General features: G+C 38.3%; 2 protein-coding genes across 2 annotated transcripts; one reads left to right on the top strand and one right to left on the bottom strand.

Moving 5' to 3' along the window:
• Nucleotides 1-2,655: 2,655 nt before the first annotated feature.
• On the top strand, nucleotides 2,656-4,205 carry LOC103723227 (probable WRKY transcription factor 51). Its single transcript, XM_008814077.3, has 3 exons — nucleotides 2,656-2,919; nucleotides 3,048-3,194; nucleotides 3,607-4,205. Exons 1-3 carry the CDS (start codon nucleotides 2,669-2,671, stop codon nucleotides 3,764-3,766), a joined length of 558 nt encoding a protein of 185 aa, XP_008812299.2. The 5' UTR covers nucleotides 2,656-2,668; the 3' UTR covers nucleotides 3,767-4,205.
• A 306-nt stretch (nucleotides 4,206-4,511) lies between these two features.
• LOC103723224 (ras-related protein Rab7) lies at nucleotides 4,512-15,758 on the bottom strand. The gene is made up of 7 exons (XM_008814073.4): nucleotides 15,508-15,758; nucleotides 15,262-15,288; nucleotides 14,612-14,711; nucleotides 14,361-14,507; nucleotides 6,600-6,680; nucleotides 6,378-6,523; nucleotides 4,512-5,005 (listed from the first exon to the last, which is right to left on the bottom strand). The coding sequence occupies exons 1-7, from the start codon at nucleotides 15,558-15,560 to the stop codon at nucleotides 4,942-4,944; spliced, it is 618 nt and encodes a 205-aa protein (XP_008812295.1). The 5' UTR covers nucleotides 15,561-15,758; the 3' UTR covers nucleotides 4,512-4,941.
• Nucleotides 15,759-21,092: the final 5,334 nt, after the last annotated feature.

Below are 21,092 nucleotides of genomic sequence, written 5' to 3'. Positions count from 1 at the left end.
TGCATGCATCTTCCGCTGCGATTTTAATTTTCTACAGTATGCACGGTTTTCAAGTAAGGTCTGCACTCTACACAACAATGGTGCATTTTTGCTTGCACTTGACATATACAATATTAATTATGACTCTTGCATGCATGAGAAATCTCTTTCAAAACTGTGCTAAGTGAATAAATTATATATTAATGTATCTTAAATTATGAATTAAGAGTAATGTTTTTCTTTTTATTTTTTTAATTTGAGAATATTAGTAGGAGAACTACTAATTATAGTTTTGTAAGCACGGACAATGGAAAACACCTCCTAAGACCCTAAAGATGAAACTCACTCAGATAGAGGACGAGTGCAACTGGTTAGCTATAGCAGAGTCATCTACATACATTGGAATCTCTATGATGTTTCCCATATTAGCTCACAAAACTATATTGTATTTCAAAAGATACAATGAGCTTTCTATTTACAAACATGATACTGCATCAAATAATCATGAACATGGTTTTGCATTAGGATAAGTTACATGTTAGGTCGGCGCACAAGGACTCTGCATAAATCTAGGATGGGCACATTAATATTCGATGAACTCCACCGCTAAATTATAATTTGGATGGTACCAACCTCTTGCTACTCGGGCAAAATAGATCGTGGGTTCGATTCGGATTAGAGTTCTTTCCGAGGAGTAAGATAGGGATTAGCCTCTTCTAATCTCAAATGAGAAAACCTAATATGTGATGGATCCCATAAGCGTATTATTTATGGACCCGGTTCGATTCGAATTAGAGTTAATATTCGATGAACTGTACTCCACCGCCAAATTTTAATTTGGATGGTACCACCTCTTGCTACTCGGGCAAAATAGATCATGGCTTCAATTCGGATTAGAATTCTTCCCGAGGAGTAAGATAGGGATTAGCTTCTTCTAATCTCAAATAAGAAAACCTAATCTGTGATGGATCCCATATAGCATATTATTTATGGACCCGGTTCGATTCGGATTAGAGTTACCATTCGATGAACTCCACCACCAAATTTTAATTTGGATGGTTCCACCTCTTGCTACTCGGGCAAAATAAAACGTGGGTTCGATTCGGATTAGAGTTATTCCTGAGGAGTAAGATAGGGATTAGCCCCTTCTAATCTCAAACAAGAAAATACTAATCTGTGATGGACCCCACAAATAGCATATTGTTTATGGACCCACATTTACTGCCAAACAACAGCATTCCTCCCTTGAGGATCGAGGAAACTTCTAACCTATATCCCATGAGGCGTCTCATACCATCGCCGGCTGGTGTCCAAGTCATCCCAAACCCCTTCTTCTCGGAAGGTCGGAAAAGGAGAAGGCAATTGATGAAGGCGGCGACTTCTTTCGTCTCCCTCGTTGGTATATAGGTTTTTCGGAGGATTCATGTTGGCTGTTGGTGGGTCCTTCTTGACATTCCTAAAACAAAACAAGACTTGTAATCTGAGGTCGTGCTGCGATTACTGATCCGGACGGGCATCGCTTTGAAGTCCCTATCAAACATGGAAATTTCAAGGAAATAGACTGCTTTGTTCCTTAGTAGAAGTCGTTACCTTCGTCAACAGAAACCTGTAGTCCTACATATGTTATCCCATCAATTGGGTGTGGTTTTACCTGTTAACCACAATTTTACTAGTTTTGATTACTTTAAGGCCCGGACTCCAGAGTGATTGCTGCGCAGGGTTGCCAGTTGTTTGATACCTTGGTGCCGGGGGCGGAGTTGCGAGTGGCCTGGTCGAGACTATGTTGTATGTGGCATATTATGAGAGTGAGGGAGGTCCTTCTACAGGGGGATTCCGCGACGATCATTGGGTGATCCAGCAGGTCTCGGGAGGGGTCGGCAATTACCATCCGCTGCTGAGGGACATCAAGGCCATGGTTTGCGATAGAATGGCTATTCAGGCGCTGCATATTTTTCGAAAAGCCAATGGGGCGGCCGATTGGGTGGCATCCTTTGTCACCAACCACTCGGAGGACCACTTATGGGTGGGCGAGGTGGAGGTGCCCAATACTCTTCGGGATGTACTGCTTTTTAATTTTCTTGGTTGTATCCGTACACGTTTTGTATGATACCGCCGTCCCAGGGAAAAAAAAAATCTACTTACTATAAATTAGATCGTAAAGAAACAGATATATCACCATGCACAAAACACTAAAATGAATCATAAAATTCAAGAGCCGTTCCACAACTATGCCATTCTTGGCGACCTCGTAACAAATGGGGAGGTGGCTCAGGCATACTTTAATTTCTTTTTTTTTCTTTAGTCATGGAGTATACGTGCTTCTCATCTTTTACGTACCCGTGCTGAAAAAAGAAAGGGAGTGGAAGCATCGTAGTTTCGCAGCCAAACAGACTTCACCATGGTGGAGAGCGTTTGAGTTTGACATGTACACCAATAAAAAGCAATTGATAATTCGGACCTTTAGTCCTCGTCAAATAACCCTAGTAGTTACACTCCCATATAGGAAACCTAGATCTTTTGACTTCAGGTTATCGAACATCACATCGGATGCAACTGGTAGCAACATCAAAGAACCTTCTCGCCACCATGGTAGGAAACTTCCCTGGAGCCATGCATGTGCTGATTAGAAGATAAGCACTATATAAGATGGAGAAAAGGCCACAAATATTTCAGGGTCACTTCGCAAGTTATGGCAGCTTTAATGGAGCTTTCAGATGCCACCATGCTCCACTCTTCTCTTCTGCTGTCAAACGACTCGACCGGCTACGATTGCTGGGATTTCATCTCGGCAAACTCCACCAACCAATCAGTGCTCGAATATTCTGATCGCATGGCGTTCGTTGATGAAGGTTTGTTTGAAGAGCTGCAGCTACCGACAGTGATTGCTCCGGTGGAAGTCACCGGGGAATCCAGTGGAGACAGCACGAAACATAGAGCGATGTATGCGTTCGGATATGCTTTTGATTAAATTGATCTCGTTTTGTTTTCTTCTCTTTTTTCTCTTGATGTTGGTAGATGCATGGAGCTCTCATCTTACGAAATCCATTCATTTGATTTTGGTGATTTAGGCTATGTGGGGGTGAGATGAAGAGGATGAAACTGGACGCCGGGTGTAGGATTGGGTTTAGAATGAAATCCGCGGTGGAGATACTGGATGATGGGTTCAAATGGCGGAAGTATGGAAAGAAGTCGGTGAAGAACAGCCCGAATCCAAGGTATGGGTTGCAAATTTCGCTAGATCTTTTTCGTTTTCTTGTAAACTAACACATTGAGTGGCATGAGCTCAACTAATAAATTGTCATTCTTTTGAGAGAAACAAAACTTCATTATTAGATTTTAGGTTCTCGAATCAAATATGAGACACCAGCATGCATGTTCTATAAATTGCTCCCATCATAACCATGACTAATTAATCATTCTCCCATTATTTATTTATGTTATCAGCTTACGATTCTTCATTTGTTCTCACGTAATCCGGCGTAGTCTTATATATCATTACCGAACTGTTTATCCAAAGCCAATAAAACTTTTTGCTGCCATCCGTTCTGATTATTTGCTCTTTAGCATGGTTTGGTGTGCTTTTTTCCACCGTGGAGAAATCATTGAAAAAAATATGTATGCTTGCAGGAATTACTACCGCTGCTCCAGCCAGGGTTGTTCCGTAAAGAAGAGAGTGGAAAGAGACCCTGGAGATTCAAACTATGTGATCACGACGTACGAGGGAGTACATAACCACATTAGCCCTGGTGCTGCATCTTACAGTCGGTGCATCTCTCTCTCTTCTTGATCCCTCCAGATATATATATATATATGGTCATAAGCTGCTAATTCTTGGAACTGCCATAAATGGCGTCATATGATCTACCAATTGGATAGCTACTACCTCCCCTTTTCTTCGACATGCATCTGTATATGCCTCGCATTTCAAAGCATGTATCAGCACAATCGAGCCAGACCCAACTCGCGGCACCCCCACCTAGAAGCAGACATTTTGGCACGTCTAACGAGCAACGCCAGTCGGTACTCAACTTGATCGTGAGACCCAGCCAAGCCTGTAATGCGGTTGCATCAACATGAGCTCCTTTGATAGCCACACACGGTTTACGGAGACTCAAAGCCATTTGTAGTGTGACAAGTATTTCAGATGAAATTTAACAGCTGAAATATATGTATCCACAGAGTACTCTAAAAAGTTCTTTTTTTCTTCTGTTGTTTTTTTCGACTCAGAGGATGCTCCCAGAGTGATACAAGACTATCTAATCCGTAGCCCATTAGCTAAACATGCCCTCACTGAAACACCAAATCGCCTCGCCTCGTACCATAGCCTGAATGTCCTGAAACTGCTGAAATGTTTTATATACAGTAGACATTCAGATTCTGCAAAAAATTAAAATGCTGCTGCTTTACTGGGAAAAATAAAGGGGAAAAAAACAGAAGCAATTCCCGCCCTGGAAATTGTAAACAAGTAAAACCCAACATGGTGACTTTTCAAACCACACGAGGGCATGATTTAAAGAATGAACACAGCAAAATGGAAACAACATTTCTGATTCAGCGACCAATCCATTGTACAGCACAAACAATGAATCAAACAAGCAACAAACCAAATGATCATATTTTCGGTCAATTGTTTAGCATCGCCAACAAATGAAGCAGCAGCAGGCAAGCATCCACAGGAGCAACAGACATCGCCAGAACCTGAAATACAGATGGTCCCCCACTGTGCCACCCCATGTTGCTTTCTACATCTCCATTCTTTCCTTGTTTCCCCTTTCCTACAAATCACTCAGCGATCAAAACTAGAAACTCATACAATGATCTCAATATAGGAATATAGTGTACAAGTGCACCAAAGAACAGAAATGGGCAGCATCCTTAAATCAAATAAGCAATATCTCGATCAATCAGCAGAAAAAAAGGGGGCACAAAGAATTTGATTTATGAATGCTGTAACAGCGCATGCTAACAGGCACATCCTCTGCTCTGCTCTGTTTCTGAAATAGGTTCCGGAATGTTTTGGAAGTATCTGCAAACAAATATATATATGTATCAATAAAGCACGAATTCATTAAAAAGATGTGCTAAGCAATGTCGAAGAGATTAAAAATGCAAAACATAAGCAATACATTCAAAAGCTGCGAAACAGTCATTTATATTTATTTAATTGAGGGAAGATACTTGCCACCCTTATGCCTTACAATTCTGCATGATTATCTAATAAAGTTATTTATACTGCTAATCAATAAAATAAAATAAAACATCAGACGATCTGATCTATAAAAAAAGAGCATCATTTACAAGTAGGTAATGATTGGAAGTGTTATTACTTTATGAGCCTACTGAATATGTTGATAAACTCTGAAAAACAAACTAGACATCGGAGAGCCGTATGATACCTGTATTGGCTTGTACCATCCACTAACAGGTGAGAAAAGTTGGGGTCCACTTCATGATAATAGTTTAGAAAACACGATGATAATAAAGCAGAAATTGTAGTCATAATATTGTTAGCATATATGTCTTTCCATGTTCATAAACTTATAAGTGACAGGCAAGCTTTGGCACAATGGAAAGGTTGCTCCTCCATTGTGGAGCTGGAGGTTACAGGTTCGAAACAAAGAAACAGCCTCGAACATACGGATAAGGCTGCATACATCTATACCCTCCCAAGACCCAGCAATGGCATAAGCCTTGTGTACTGCCCTAACCCCACCGACCCCCATGCCCCCGACCCCCGACCCCCATGAAAATCAATGAAATTTCACCTGGATTACTGGGATTATACTGACCAAGCTCATCATTTAACTGATACCCCGTGATTTAAACTTGTCATTAATTCAGATATCATTATTCTTCATGCTTATCCAGATATTTGATATTTAACAGCAAATCAATTACACCATTATTCTCTCTCCTTCTTTCCTCCATTTTTTTTCCAAAAAAAATAAAAGATCACTGCTTCTTTGTGCTTGTTCCAGCGTTCACATCTAACAAAATTGCTAACCTTGTAAACCAAAAGATAACCGAAGCATGGTCCATAGTCCAGCTCTTACCAGTTAAGGGCAATCACTCATGCACATGAGAAGCAGAGCTTTTTATAATCATGATTTCAAAATAGTCCAAGATCAGTTGCACATAGCATGCCAGAAGAAATCCATATATAAGAATAAACTTCAACAATATCTATTATCAGCAACCACCAGTGATTAGTTCACTGGAAATGCACCATTGCCATATACAATCCACAAGGAAATATTGACTGATTGGACGTAGTAGACTAAACTAGACAAAGGTCCTATAGATTACATCGATAGGCAGCAACTAAAATTTAAAGCAACACAATCAGATTTGTAGAAACAAAGTCAACCATGCACATAAAAAACAGATGGTTTACTTACATGTCCTGATCACGATCATGCTCTAGAGCAAGTTTAGCGACACAAAGGAAGGCAGCATCAACATTATAATCCTCTTTTGCCGAAGTTTCAAAATAAGGTATGTTTCCTTTAGAAGCACACCACTCTTTTGCTTTTTTCTCAGAAACCTATAGAAGTGAAAAGGGTAAGAACACCAAAGGTATATGACCAACTTGAGACCCACAATTGAAAGTCAATCCTTACCACTCTGCTGTTCCCACCATCTACATCAATCTTGTTTCCAAGTAAAATAAATGGAAATGTTTTAGGATCTGATGGGCTTGCCTGCAGAATCATAGCATATTAATAGCAGTTAGAAAATAGAATGCACAACCATAACCTACAAAAATGCATGAAGGCTAGTGTTGCTCGACATTGGAGCAAGTAAAGTGACCAAACCAAAATTCAGAGTCAAGGATTCAAATCTGTAACCATAGGGTTTCGGTTTCATGATTAAAGCAATCCAAAACACTACTTATACTAAAAAATCATTAAGTTAGACCTCCAAGCAGTACATACATAAGGTTTGTCACTTCCCAGGACATACTTGACCAAGTGACTTAGCAGGAGTTATGGGGTACTTCAAAAAAAAAAAAAAGAAGAAGAAGAAAAGAAAAATTAAACAGGCTAAGGAATGGGGTGGAATATGACAAGCTGCACAAACTACCAGCTACAGTGGTCCAACGGTAACGAACTATAAGAGAGTTCCTTCATACAATATTCATCAATCTAGCAATCAATTAAAGGAAATGTATTTACAAATTAAAGTATCCAATCATGCTGAGAGCCAATGTGATGAAATCCTAACACATATACCAGAAAAAAGTTCACCTAAAGACCAAGGTAGGTGTTTCCCACAGGAAACTAATTTTATGCACTTTCAAACTGTCTCTGGAAATAAGGAGCACAATCATGAAAATATAATAACCCAAGGGAAAAATGAACATTATTCAATATAGAAAAGGCATGCTGAAACGAAAGTCTGAATTTTTTTTTTTTTTTGGTTTGGGGGGGGGGGATACTGAATTATGTATAATACACATATCTACCTATATGTCGGACATAATCCAAGCAACAAAATATGCACATGATGGTTTATAACCTTTTTATATTTTCACACTACATGGCAACTATGAGACTAATCATTTTTAAGTGATTCTCGTTGCCATTCTCTCTAGGGACATTAAATATGGCACTCAAGGTTGAAATCTAGTATAATCTTAGTTCTTGGGGTTTACCAACCATTAAGGGAACATTAGGTCAGGAGAAAACAAAACAAATAGAAATGCCTTCTTATCTTGGATGATAAGCAGTTATAGTTAACAAGGAGGATGATCAGAAAAAGACCAATGTTAAGAACACGGTCCAAAATTAGATGTCCTGCAATACCTTAGCACCTTAATATCTTACATACAGCGAATGGTACATGTGAGAAAGGTTCTCCGAATGGGTACAAGGAGATGTACCGGTCCGTGACCAATTCAATACAACATTGGTACATACTGTACCAAACCAAGGTGTATGGGAACGAAGGAGAGGAAGGGAGAGGACTAAGAAGGAGAAAGAGGGAGGGAGAGAAGGGGGAGGGGGAGGAGAGGAAAAGAGAGAGGCATACATCATCACGGGCCCTAGCCGGCATCATCATCACAGAGCCAGCATCGTCGTAGAGCCGCTGGCGATGGCGCAGCATCGAGAGAGAGGGGCGAGGGAAAAGGAAAATCAGGAGACCAGAATCAAGAGGGAGATAGAAAGACGGGAATCAAGAGATCGGGAGAGAGAAATCAAGAGAGAGGGACAAAATCGAGAGAGGTTTTTATAAAAAAAGGTTCAGTTCGGGAGCCGAATCGACCTCGGTCAGGTTTAGTACGCCTTAAACCACCTGGTTTGGGATGATTCGACATTCCTTCAATGCGGGCATAGATAAATCATACGATATCAACGTGTACATGTTGATCCACTTGGAAATATATTATTTGTGCAAGGTTGTTCTGGAAATATATAGGACCTTAGGACTAAAATACAAATAAGAAAATTTAATGACTAGGTTGCAAATACGAAAGAATTAGGATACCTTGTGCTTGTCAAATCTTATCCATTAAAGTCCCACCTAGGGGTGTGCACATGTCATTTTGGAGCTAAACCTGAAATCAAACTGATTTAAACTAGTTTCCTAAAACTAAAACCAAAATCAAACCAGCAATCTACAAAAACCACTTGAAACTGACCCGAAAAATTCGATTTAGTTTATCATGTTGATATTTAATGGGCTGGGCTAAGTTTAAATATAAAAAAATCTATTTTATATAGGGTTAATATTCAATGGACTGGACTAAATGGGCTGAGCTAAGTCTAAACATAAAAATTCTAATTTATATATAGAAAAATATATGAAAAAAATTAAAAATTGAAATTTATATATATAGACATATATGGGTCGGGTTAGATCAGTTTGAATATATATATATATATATATATATATATATATATATATATATATATATATATATATATAGATAGATAGATAGATAGATATAGATATATATACATACATACACACATACATACATACATACACATAGGTCGGGTTGGGTCGGGTCGTTTTGAATCATATTTTTAGAAACTCAAACTAAAACCAAACCAAATTTTTAAAAAAATGGATATAAATTGATTTGAAGAGACCGATTCAAGATGGGTTCACAGTTCAGTAGGTTTCTTGCACACCCTTAGTGCCACCTCATACTTATCCACTGAAGTGCCATTTCATGCTTGCAACAATCCAATTGCCACCATGCTTGCCACCTTATATTTATCCATCCAATTGCCATCTCATGCTTCTCAGTTTATACTTATCCACTAAACCGTCACCTCATGCTCGCGACATCCTTGCTTATTTATTGAATTGTCATCTTGTGCTTTATGAATCAACAACTAAGTTTCTAAATGCTGACACCTAGCATTTACTTTTTATTGGATGCATGCATACTAAAATGAGCTTGATATATCAGGGGAGGAGGTTCCAGTGTTCTACCATTATTGTCAGAAGATCATTATAACCCTTCGGGTAGGCAACTAAAGAACAAAAAAAGAGGAAATGAAGAAAGAAGTGATGAGGATTGGCAAATGCAGAATTGGTGTTACAAAGGTTTTTGGATCTGATATACATATGAATGCAAGTACACTTACATAATAGCGTCATACTATTTAAGCCATTGTTCATGGTCTGGATTTCAAAATCATGTTCCTTCAATCTCTTTACTCACAATTACTTCTAAATCCTTGGCTCCAATTTGAGTTTGAATCACCTAACTGATCTTAATTTCAGCAATTTTTGCTATTTTATGAAAATCTGATTGTATCTATCCTTGTCTTCTGAAAAGTTCAATATTTATGGATTGAATTGAAACATCTCATTAGGCATTGAACCCTTGACCAACGGCTACAATAGTTGGTTTCCAATGAACCCTAACCAATGAGCATAATAGTTGGTCATTAGTGAACCCTTAACCAGCAGAAATAATAGTTGGTTGCTAACCAATTGGTATCAACTTGATTCTAGAAAGTTATTTCAAGTGTATTCTAGTGTTTTCACCGTAAAATGCATAATGCATTGGTAAATGTTAACTCTTCTTATTGTCAGTGTTTCAAAATAAGCCATCTTGAAAATGTATCTATTTTGAGAGGCTCCTTGAAAATGTCATTTTATAATTGTTTGAGTATCATTAAGCGCCAACTTTTATTACTTCCATCATTTTAATATACTTGACCCTACTTTGTTCACTATGTTTAGCTACTTACTGAGACGTGTCACTCACATTCTATTTCCTATGTGGAGACTTGTGGGGTTAGCCTATTAAAAAGTTTGAAGTACTTTTATGTAGATACTAGACCCACTACCTTAAAAGGACTTATGTGCGGAGGTAAGGTTGCTCCACTATGATATGGGTATCATGGGTTCGAAACATGAAACCAACCTCTCCCCATGGGGACCTTCCCTAGACCCTACAATGACCGAAGCCTCATGCATTGAGACAGCCTTTTTTATGCACATATATGTGAGTGGATCTTGTTTTGGTTTGGGTTTATGAGATGTAAACTAGTAAAAGTTTAATTTGGATGATAATTTAGTTCACTTTTTGTGATCACATGGTAATTGTTTTCATGAATATGTCATATTAAGGATAAGTTCTATGAAACTATTAGCTTCTACAAACAATGATTGAGTTAAATTCAAGCCATTGATAGTCTGTAACTGCACTCAGACTTAAGACTTGGTCGAGCCATAATCATGACATGTTTGATCCACAAAGCCAACATAATCTGTTAACACATGATGAGTCTAGAAATGAGAACACGTTTAAAACACCTGTGGGATGAGAAAACATCAGATAAGACTCATCACTCCATCAATTGAAATGTTGTCACATGCTTAGGAGCATATCAGGATCAAGCTGAATAAGTCTGTCCATCCAATCACCATGCCAAATAGTTAGGGCTACAAATGGGTCAAGTTGGACCAAGGCATGCTTGACCCTAACCTAACTTGATTTCATGCTCGGCTCATGATTTTGGACTTGGACCCAACCTATTACCTATCAGATTAGGTTGGTTCAGCGTCATGTATGACCTGGATCCAACCCGAAATGTTCGAGTTTGAGTTGAGTTCGCAATTCAAGTCAAGCATCTAGATATTCTTTGAAAGCTAAACATAATAATTAAAATTGGATATAAAATTATTAAAAATTTCAACAAAACTAAAAAGAGTCAACTTAAATTCAAAAACGTGTACTTTTATCTAGGTAACTGATCATTCTTAAGCCTATAAACTATGATTTTTAAAATATATATTGCTATACTTGACGACATTGCAAATAAGAAGCCACCAAAACAAACAATCAAATGCGATTTAAATACAATTAAGTGAAAATAGATGCAAGGAGATGTAGTTGTTGAGATGAAAAAGAAGAGTTAGTTTAAATGACAATTCATTCAATGAACTGGGAAAGATGTTTAGACTGAAGGAGGAAGAAGTTTATATGATTCAGGTTTTTGGGTTGGGCTGGATTACATTTGGTTTGAGTCGGGCCCATTTTTGTTGACCTAAATTAGACTTGTATGGTATACAAGCCGAGTCAAGTTAGGTCGGGTCGAAAAAATATAAGACCCAAACCCAACTTGGAATTTAGATTGGGTCCGCTTTTTAAGCCCAATCCAATCCATCGGGTCTGGACCAGGTTGGGTCATAGGTTGACCAGGCCCATTTGAAACCCTACCAATGGTCTTACCACAATGGAGCTTAGACAAAAATCAATAAGAACCATGAATGCCTCTTACAATATTCAAGTAGCAGAAAATCTTAACATCAACGTACAGTGAAATTTTCTCAAGTTGTCATACAACAAAACTTTTCTGGTTAGAATTATTTCCCTGCACCCATCATCAAAGGTCTAAACAGTTGACCATTTAACAAGACTAAAAATAAAGAATGCTGATAACTGCAGTAAACAAGAAGGGATAAAAATCCAATTAGGATGACAAAAAAGTGCCAACAGGTACAAGTGGCACCTAAGTAGGCAGATAAGTTGATACTTATAAGTAGGTACCATGTCAAAGGTGGTCTATCTTTATATGGAAATATAATCTTTAGTAAAGAATTAGAGAGAAAATTAAAATTCTTCAAATGATCAGCAAAAGTGAACCTAGAGCCAGACAGTCTTGGGTGCCAATTGGTTAGACAGAAATATGAAGTTTAAAATGATAACTTCGCAAGAAGGCACACATAATCAGCTGCTTGGATGAGTGTTAGAGAAACCACTGATGATATTTTGTGCGACATTAGGCAGCAAAGTATATGTCTTCTGTAAGATGTTTAACTAAGACAGATTCCTTTATAGTTGTATGTAGCTGAAATTGTCTACCGAGAAGTTAAGTGCAACATTGATATCCTGTTTGGCAAAAACAATCAGTGAAAAGGAATTAGATTAAAGAGGTGGCAGCATTGAAAATCTCCATTTCTACTCATTAGAGAGATGAAAGGTCAGGTCGGGGAAGTAGGCCACTTCAAATTGGATGTAATAGGAAAATTTTGAAGAGCTGGAAACCAATTGGATAGAGAGTGTAGTTACAAATGGATTGGAAATTGTGTTACTCCAAAACTTTAGCTATTTGTATAAAAACTTGAATGGTGGAGGCCACATTCTAGCCAATTCCATGAATGCTGCAGGAAGGATGAAGGTTGAGATGTCCCCAAAAATTGGATGAGGGAGGAGGAGGATATTGAGCACATCTTTCAGACATGGTATACTGTACCACTCGGTACCGGTCGGTACCGGATGTACCGTACCAGTACTGGTACATCAGTATCGGTAACGCCTAGTGTACTGCATACCGTACCGTACCGTACCATACCGACACTCGGTACGCCTATCTAGTGCGGCATCGGTACGGAGTCCGGTACCGGTACGATCAACCTTGCTTCAGAGGCCTTGCCACTCTTTGAAGGTTGGGTTTATTCTCAGCTTAAGGATGAGACTTGAATGATAAGAATATAATGGAGATGATGTCACGAGATGGATATTGGTGTACATAATGGGCCACAGTGGGGTAAAAAGAATTCGCAAGGAACTCTGGTTCTATAGGCCTTCGAGAGGCCAGAAGCATGGTGGTTTTTCAGTATGTCCTAGGCAGCTGGAAGTAGAAATGGCTGAAAAGACTTAGGAGTCTTGAACCTTTTTTTTAAGAAGCTAAGAAGGAGAAGGCCATGTCCAATATTGCACTTCATGACTATTATTGATCAGGGTAAAACATTCTCTTGCTCTCATAAACCCTTACCAGCCACCTCTGAAATTCCATTCATAAGCATGACCAATAAAAGCAAGTTAACATTCTTTTTACTTTCTCAAATGGAAACAATAATAAAATAAGGATGAAAACAAATCCTGATTAAATTTCTAGATTTCTTAAAGACCCTCAAATTAATATCTCAGTGACTGATCAAGTTGTGTATAATTTCTGATGACATAAAACAGATTCTATAAATCATGGGTGCACTTAGAGTTTTTGTGTTGCTTTATAGATAGAAACCACCGCACTGTCCTTGATGCCTCTAATCCATGATATTGATATTCAAAGACAACTGCTAATTTCTTTCCAATTTACCCTTGAAGTCACAAATTCTTTGCAAAATATATTTAATTCTATTCGATAAGATCCAAGAAATCTTCAAAGAGATTGATCAGAAAAAAGTGTAGTAATGAAAAATACCTAGAACAAAATTCAAACTGATAAAGAAGACTAAAATGGTATATCAGACTCTTTTCACTTTCTACCATATATGGGCATGCCTATCAGTTTTCAAGAGGGCAAAAGGATATCTCAACAGAGCATGAGCCAATGTAAATGTGAGGACCCGTGCGGGCGTGTGTTTAGTCCCACATCGGTTATTCGCTGGGTAGATCTTGGGTACTTATACAGGATCAAGGAATCCAAATAATACCTTCCGGCTAGCCATTTGGTCTTGGGTTGTTACAAATGGTATCAGAGCGGACCCGGCCCATAACCTATGTGGACTAGGGGACACTGCAGCACGGATCTATTTGGGCTGATCACGGGCCAATCGTGGTGTTTATGATTAGATTTGAATAGATATGAACCCTTAGCCTGACGAGGACGTCAGGGCTTGAACGGGGGGAGTATGTGAGGACCCGTGCGGGCGTGTGTTTAGTCCCACATCGGTTATTCGCTGGGTAGATCTTGGGTACTTATACAGGATCAAGGAATCCAAATAATACCTTCCGGCTAGCCATTTTGGGTGAGGTCTTGGGTTGTTACAGTAAATGCCCCTAAGAGAAAAGCTATATAAGGTAAGATTTAGAATCATAAGGAGGAGGGGAAAAGGAAGTAGGTGCAAAGATAACTAGCTAAGGCAAAAGAAGCAAAAAAACAGTACATTACTAAAGCATTGCAAACCTGGTTAAGAAACTCCTCGTGCCAGTTGTCAAGAGTGTCAAATGACCTAAGAACATTCACATCATAGACCAGTGCACAGCAATCTGCCCCTCTGTAAAATGCGACGCCAAGACTCTGAAACCTTTCCTGTCCTGCAGTATCCCAGATCTACCAAAGAGGCAAACATCAAAAGTTGGACATAAAACTTGAAAAAAAAATTATTTTTAAAAAAAAGGAATAAGTACCAAATAGAATGAGAATTAAGAGCTCACTTGCAAGGTGACAAGTCTGTCATCAACAAGAATCTCCTTAGTAACAAAATCAGCACCGATTGTTGCTTTATATTGCTGGCTGAACTTCTTGTGTACGTATCTAAACTAAAAGTCAAGCCCACTAGGACGATAAAACATAATTAAAGTTTCAACAAGTATGACCACAAGACTGACATATTTAAGAGCTATGCCAGACTAATACATTTAAGCAGACCAGGATTCATGTACAGAAGAGGAACTGCAAAGGTGCAGCAACGGAACAAAATAAAACGATAACTTTTTTTTTCAGATTATATGCATTGTTCTTGATATAAGTTTACATCGTTTATTTAAAATAACAACTAGAAAAGAAACAAAAGAACGATAGGACTCTTCGAGAAATACTAGGTTGCCGAGATAAAACCCTAGCTCATAATTCCACAGTCCCTCTAAATTTGCAACAACGAACAAGATTTTTTGTTGAAAATTTAAAAAAGAGCAAATTTTATTTTAGCAAATAGAATATGAAAACCCTAAGCAAATCTGCATTGCCTCCAAAAGCGCACGCACTCCAAAACCCTAGCGCAACAAGCACCCCGCAACAAATCAGAGCTGAAATTAATCAAAAAAATATAAAAAGGAAATGTCACGAACGACATGCGAAAGGATACTGGTTCATCAACGACGTCTTCCCCACACTGTCAATCAAACCAAGAAGCATAGGATAGTTAGAGAACAACAACAAAATAAAAGAAAAAGAAAAAGAACACTAGGTTAAGAAGAAAGAAAGAGACCGCGAGACCAAGGCGCATCTCCGAACCCTAGAAATCGCATCGATTCAAAGCTAGATCGATAGAATATCCCGCGAATCGATAACCGAAAGAACTCGGAAAGAGGAATCAAGGGAAGAAACTTACCCGCTGTCGCCGAGGACGATAACTTTGAGCAAGGTCCGCCTCCGCGAGGCCATGGCGGAAAGGCGGTTTCGATCCAAAAAGAACACTAAAAATAAAGGAGAGGAGCAGTGAGACCTTTTTAATAAATCCGGAAAAAGCCCTTCCCGTGTTCCCTTTATTGGAGAGAGAAAGAGACAGAGATCTCGAGGGTTCCGTTCGGTTCAAGCACGGCGCGACGTGGGATGGGCCGAGCGAAGCACGCAAGCGTAAGCGCCAGGGAGGCTTTAATTTGAATGAAATTAAGGCGAAAGCGCTGCTTGATGGGATCTTGTGCCGTGGTTTACCGGGCTGTTGATTGTTGCCTTCTTGATGGGATCTTGTGGATCAGACGGCTAGTGATTGACACCACAGTTTATAATAGAATTTTTTTTATAAATACTCTTTTAAAAATTTAAATTTGTGTAAATATTTTTTATTTATATTTATTTTATATTTTTATTAAATACTATTTTTCACAAACATTCTAAATATAACGATTTTTTTAAGCCATTAATAAAAATTATATTTATTTTAATTAAACATAAAATAAAATTTTAAAATTATTATTTTTTCTATCTTATACATCTATCTATTAAAAATATTTTAGTTATTTTAATTTGAAATTATAATTTTTTAATGATAGATGACGTAAATATATATATATATAAAAATAAAAAAATAGAATAGTAAAATAAATATTTCATCAAAATATAGATGTAAATATTAATTTAAAAGAATATTTATTAAAAAAACTTTTTATAATAATAAAGTATATTGGATTGGATTCACGGCTCTGTTGCCCATTCACGCGTACCTTTTCCTTTTTGTTATCCATCTATTTCATCTTTACTCCGCTCTCTAGTCTTTACGCCAACAGCCGCCGTAGAATTGGAAGAGCGAGACTTAAATGCAAAGGCCAGTGTGCTGACGTTTGAGGACACTTCTAATCTCCATTGCCCTTACATTTGGCGTTACGACTGGCCATTGCTTTTTTTCCTTTTGATACATGCTGTGGATGAGATCAGGGAAAGCCTGTAAGTAACTATGATTGCTTTTGAGCCTTTAGATGCCCCCTAAACCCCAAAAGCCAACCCCCAAAAATAACAAGGAGAAGATGTGCATACATTGATACTAAGATCCAGCATTTGAGATCATCCCTGAACGTCCTATCATCACAGCTATTGCATTTTAACTTGGAACTTTGTAAACTACAGCTGAATCATCTAGTTCAACCGAACCAACCTGGGACATCAGTTTCCCAGACTTCCGGTCCATCTCCGAGCGTCTGGAAGAAACCTTTGCAAAGCCAGGCAAGATTTTCCAAGAAGTCAATGAGGCTCTAGATTGGGTGGCTGCTTATGTAGCCAGTCATTCCAATAGTACCATGTGGGTTGGAAATAGGGAGTTGCCCTGAGCACTCCGAGGCATTTTGTTTTTTGACTTTATGCGGTGTAAAAAAAAAAAAGAGCCAGACAAGGCTATATCCGACAACATGTCAGTCTCTCATGAAGGATAGAAATTTTACCACCATCAAATATTCTTTCTTCAAAAAAAAAAAAATCCTACTTTTTACCATCGTCAGACAGTATTTTTTTTTTTGGCTACAACGAACAATTCATACAATTCTAGCATAACTACATCCAAAAAAATCAAAAAGTAATAAATCACAAAATGCTATAGACAACTCTCTCTCACTAGTCCAAAGAACTCTTCAAAGTGATTTACCATAAACAAAGCTACCCAATCGGCAGCTCCATTAACCTCTCTATAGACATGCTTAGCCCAGAAAGCTACGTTTTGGGAAGCCGAACCTACCCCTTTTAATTAGGTACAAGGTTCCAGGGCACTGATATGGTGAAATTAGAATTTGGCCAAATGAATGTAACCTGAAATATCAAACAGAACCGCAAAGGGATGGTTCCTTATCCCTTTTCTTCGTGTTCGTGCGTACATACATATGGAAGATACCAAATGGTGGCTAAAAAATGGATGAATTCTCATTAACATTCCTAAGTTAAGACAAGATTCAGTCTCAGGTTTCTGCTATAGCCACAAAGAAGCTTAATCAGCAGGCTTAGCTGACACCTTCAGCATTGTGACATGAGTCAGAACAGACTTGGTGTGCTCTGACTGCAGTCTAACCAGATGGAGATTGAGACTTGTTTAGTTGCAAACTTGCAGCAGCATCAGTCCAAGTTACCAGTATTTTTTTTCCTGACACTTTAATTTGATGCAAGGGGAATAAAAAATTGCTTAAGCTTCCCCCGGTATGTTATCGAAGAAAAAAGTAAAAAGGATAAATACAGGAAATGTTCGAAAACATAAAAAAAAAACACTGAAAATTGCCTATTTGCTCTTACTGAAAACCTGATTGAGTAATCAAATCATGTTCAAGGAGCAGCATGTTTATCTTCTTTGACCTTCATGTTACTTGATTCATCAACTTCCATGGATTCTGCTTATATCCCTTCAATATTTCACCTTGGAGCATGATGGCATCTCCCCATCCATGACCTCTACACCTTTCACACATTCTGCAGCTAATTTATGAGATTCCTGAAAAATCAAAGTGAAGAGGAAACTGAACAAGAGCCACTCAGATTTTTATGATTGAATCTGGAACAATACCCTGGATGCTGCAGATCAAGTACAATGACAAGGCAATAAAAACAACCATCATTCCAAGAACCACCTTTCTACCTACCAGTACTTCAGCCAATGAGGATCATCTAATTCAAAATTTTGCCCACTTCTCATTTCTCACACTATATTTATTTGTGTTGCTTATCTGATCAGAGTCATTTTCAATGCAGATCCATGATGATGGGACTTCATTAGACATCTAGAAAAATATAACTATTGAAACTTTATTTCCTTCCACTTGCTCCATTAATCAGAAATTATACAACAGCAATTTAGAAAGAAGTTAGAGCTGATCATCAACATATCTTCATTTTCAATTTTCTATTGATCTGATCAAGGGGTTGGAGGAGACTCCAGGCAACCAAATACAAGTGGGATGCTGAGAGGCCAAGAAACAACCTAGGACATTCTAAAGCTATGAGATGGACTTTCATATGACATGAACCAGCAAAGATAGAGCAAGCTCAAAAGCATAGACCATGACACAACCTGCCTGTGCTGAGCAAAAGGTATTGGTTGGTAAGGGCATTGCTGAAATGCGAGATGTACCGACAAACATGAGTCTTCAAGTGGAGCAAGACAAGTTCTTGAATATGCATGTGGAAGAACCAGCATCAAACATAATACACTACAAGTCACACAAACATATGCCATCATTGAATAGCCTACAGACTACCAGGTTAAGTGGAATGAGATAGTAGCTATCTTTAGATATCTCTAGAAATTGGAGTGTTGAACTTTTTGTTAGCAATAAATCATATAAATAAACAATAAATCTATTAATTCAATTAAAGGAAAATCTTAAAGGGAATAATATACATGCATATTATTCGGCATCCAAATAATTCTATTTCAATGCAAGATAAATCTATTCTAGCACAAAATAAATCTATGTATTTAATAAATTTATATTATAGAATTTCAAATCCTACAAATCTACTAATATTAAATTAAAAATAAAAGTAGAAGAAAGTAGCCTGATTGAAGGCAGGTCGAAGCGCGTAGACGCTGTCCCAAAGAAGTATTTGCCCCCACGTACGGGTCACCCGGCAATCCTTCTCGGAGATACGACGACCCTACAACTTCTTCTTCGGCACGTCTCGGAAGAAGTCAAAGCGAACCCGATCGGACTTGCAGATCCAGCAAAGAACGGAATGAAAAGAACTAAATAAACTGAATAAAAAATGTAAAAACAAAATTTCGAAGTGGCTAAGAGGGAGAAGAATTTTTTCAGAATTTTTCCACTATTTTTCTCAAATTTTTCGTGCTCTCAAAGAGATGAAATCAAGGGGTTTAAATAGGAGTTTTTACAGGAGCTATTTGGTCTTTTGCGGACGCGTTTTCAAGCGCGTCCGTTTTCGAATGCGTAACGCCCGCTGGGCGTTACCTTTTTCTCAAACGCGCACGCGGCCCGAGATTTTGGCCGCGTGCGCATTTAAGGTTTTTTTTTTTCAACAATCCCCCACAAAAAAAAACTTAAATAATTTTAAAATCAAAATAAAATGCTGGATATCTTATATTATGTAATAGGTGTAGGTAACTTTCGGTTTTGAACCTTCACTTAGTGACAATTGATTACATCTGTGGAGCCAAGGTGGTCTTAACCTTGAACCTCGGTCCATGGCTCAGATTAAATCAACAGCACACATAATATAGCCCGATCTGGGTTCTAAGCGGGTTGCACTGTTATGGCCATGCGCAGATATCTATCATGTGCTTTTTAGGGAATCGCCCATTTTCCATAATCGCGGCCTCACGACTGCACATATAGGTGAGTCCTAATAAGGAAGCTAACAAGGAAGCTCCTGCCACTTGGATCTCGGACTCATTAAGAGTTATACAAACGAACTCATCCTACCGCTTGCTTTTATGAGCACTAGCGCCATAGGGATGAGGAAAACATGAAATAGTGCTCCTCTTAGTCACACTCCGGTTTGTTTCTACCCATTGAACCTTTTAAGGTTGGGTTCCCACCGTGGTGATCTATCTTTATGGGCTAAGCCCCATCCCCCTCGACGACTCTAGAACTACTGTTCTAGACAAGCTTTTAGTAAGCTGATCAGCCAAGTTATTTTCTGACTTAACAAAATTCAAGGCAATAATATTATTTTTCAATTTATATCTTAATGATTTATGACGCACTTTTAAGTGCCTGTTCATTTTTACATTGGCATTTTCTTGGTTGCACATTTTTTTGCAGATTTACAGTCATAATGTAAGGAGACAGGTGGTAAAGGTGACTCATCTACAGGAAGGTCTATTAGTAGATCTCTGAGCCACTCAGCCTCAGTGCTAGTAGTGTCTAAAGCTATCAGTTCAGACTCCATGGTACTCCTAGATATTAAGGTTTGTTTGGTGGATTTCCAAGACACAGCAGCACCTCCTAGGAGAAAGACGTATCCTGTGGTGGATTTAACATCTAAGGTATCGCTAATCCAGTTGGCATCACTATAGCCTTCTAGAACAGCAGGAAACCCACTAAAGTGCAAACTATAGGACTTGGTACCCTTAAGATACCTAAGAATTCTCTCTAATGCTGTCCAGTGATCTCTATTTGGATTAATAGTATATCTACTAAGTCTATTTACAGCATATGCTATGTCTGGCCTGGTGTAGTTTGTTAGGAATTCTAGTGAGCCTATGATTTGAGCATATAGGCTTTGAAGGACAGGAGTTCCTAAGTTCTTCTTAAGATGAGTAGAGAGATCAAATGGAGTAGAGACAGGCTGACAATCGGAATAATTAAATTTATTAAGTATCTTGTCAACATAATGACTTTGGGATAACTCAATACTTTTTGCACTTCTAATTATTTTGGTATTTAAAATTAAGTCAGCTTGTCCCAAGTCTTTCATATCAAACTTATGACTTAAAAATTATTTTACTTCATCAATTATCTGAAGATCTGTCCCAAAGATCAGTAT

Source organism: Phoenix dactylifera, unplaced genomic scaffold (genome assembly GCF_009389715.1).
Source record: "Phoenix dactylifera cultivar Barhee BC4 unplaced genomic scaffold, palm_55x_up_171113_PBpolish2nd_filt_p 000112F, whole genome shotgun sequence".
In the NCBI taxonomy this organism is placed as follows: Eukaryota; Viridiplantae; Streptophyta; class Magnoliopsida; order Arecales; family Arecaceae; genus Phoenix; species Phoenix dactylifera.
The sequence above is the reverse complement of the archived record's forward strand: the minus strand, read 5'-3'. Positions and strand labels throughout refer to the sequence as shown.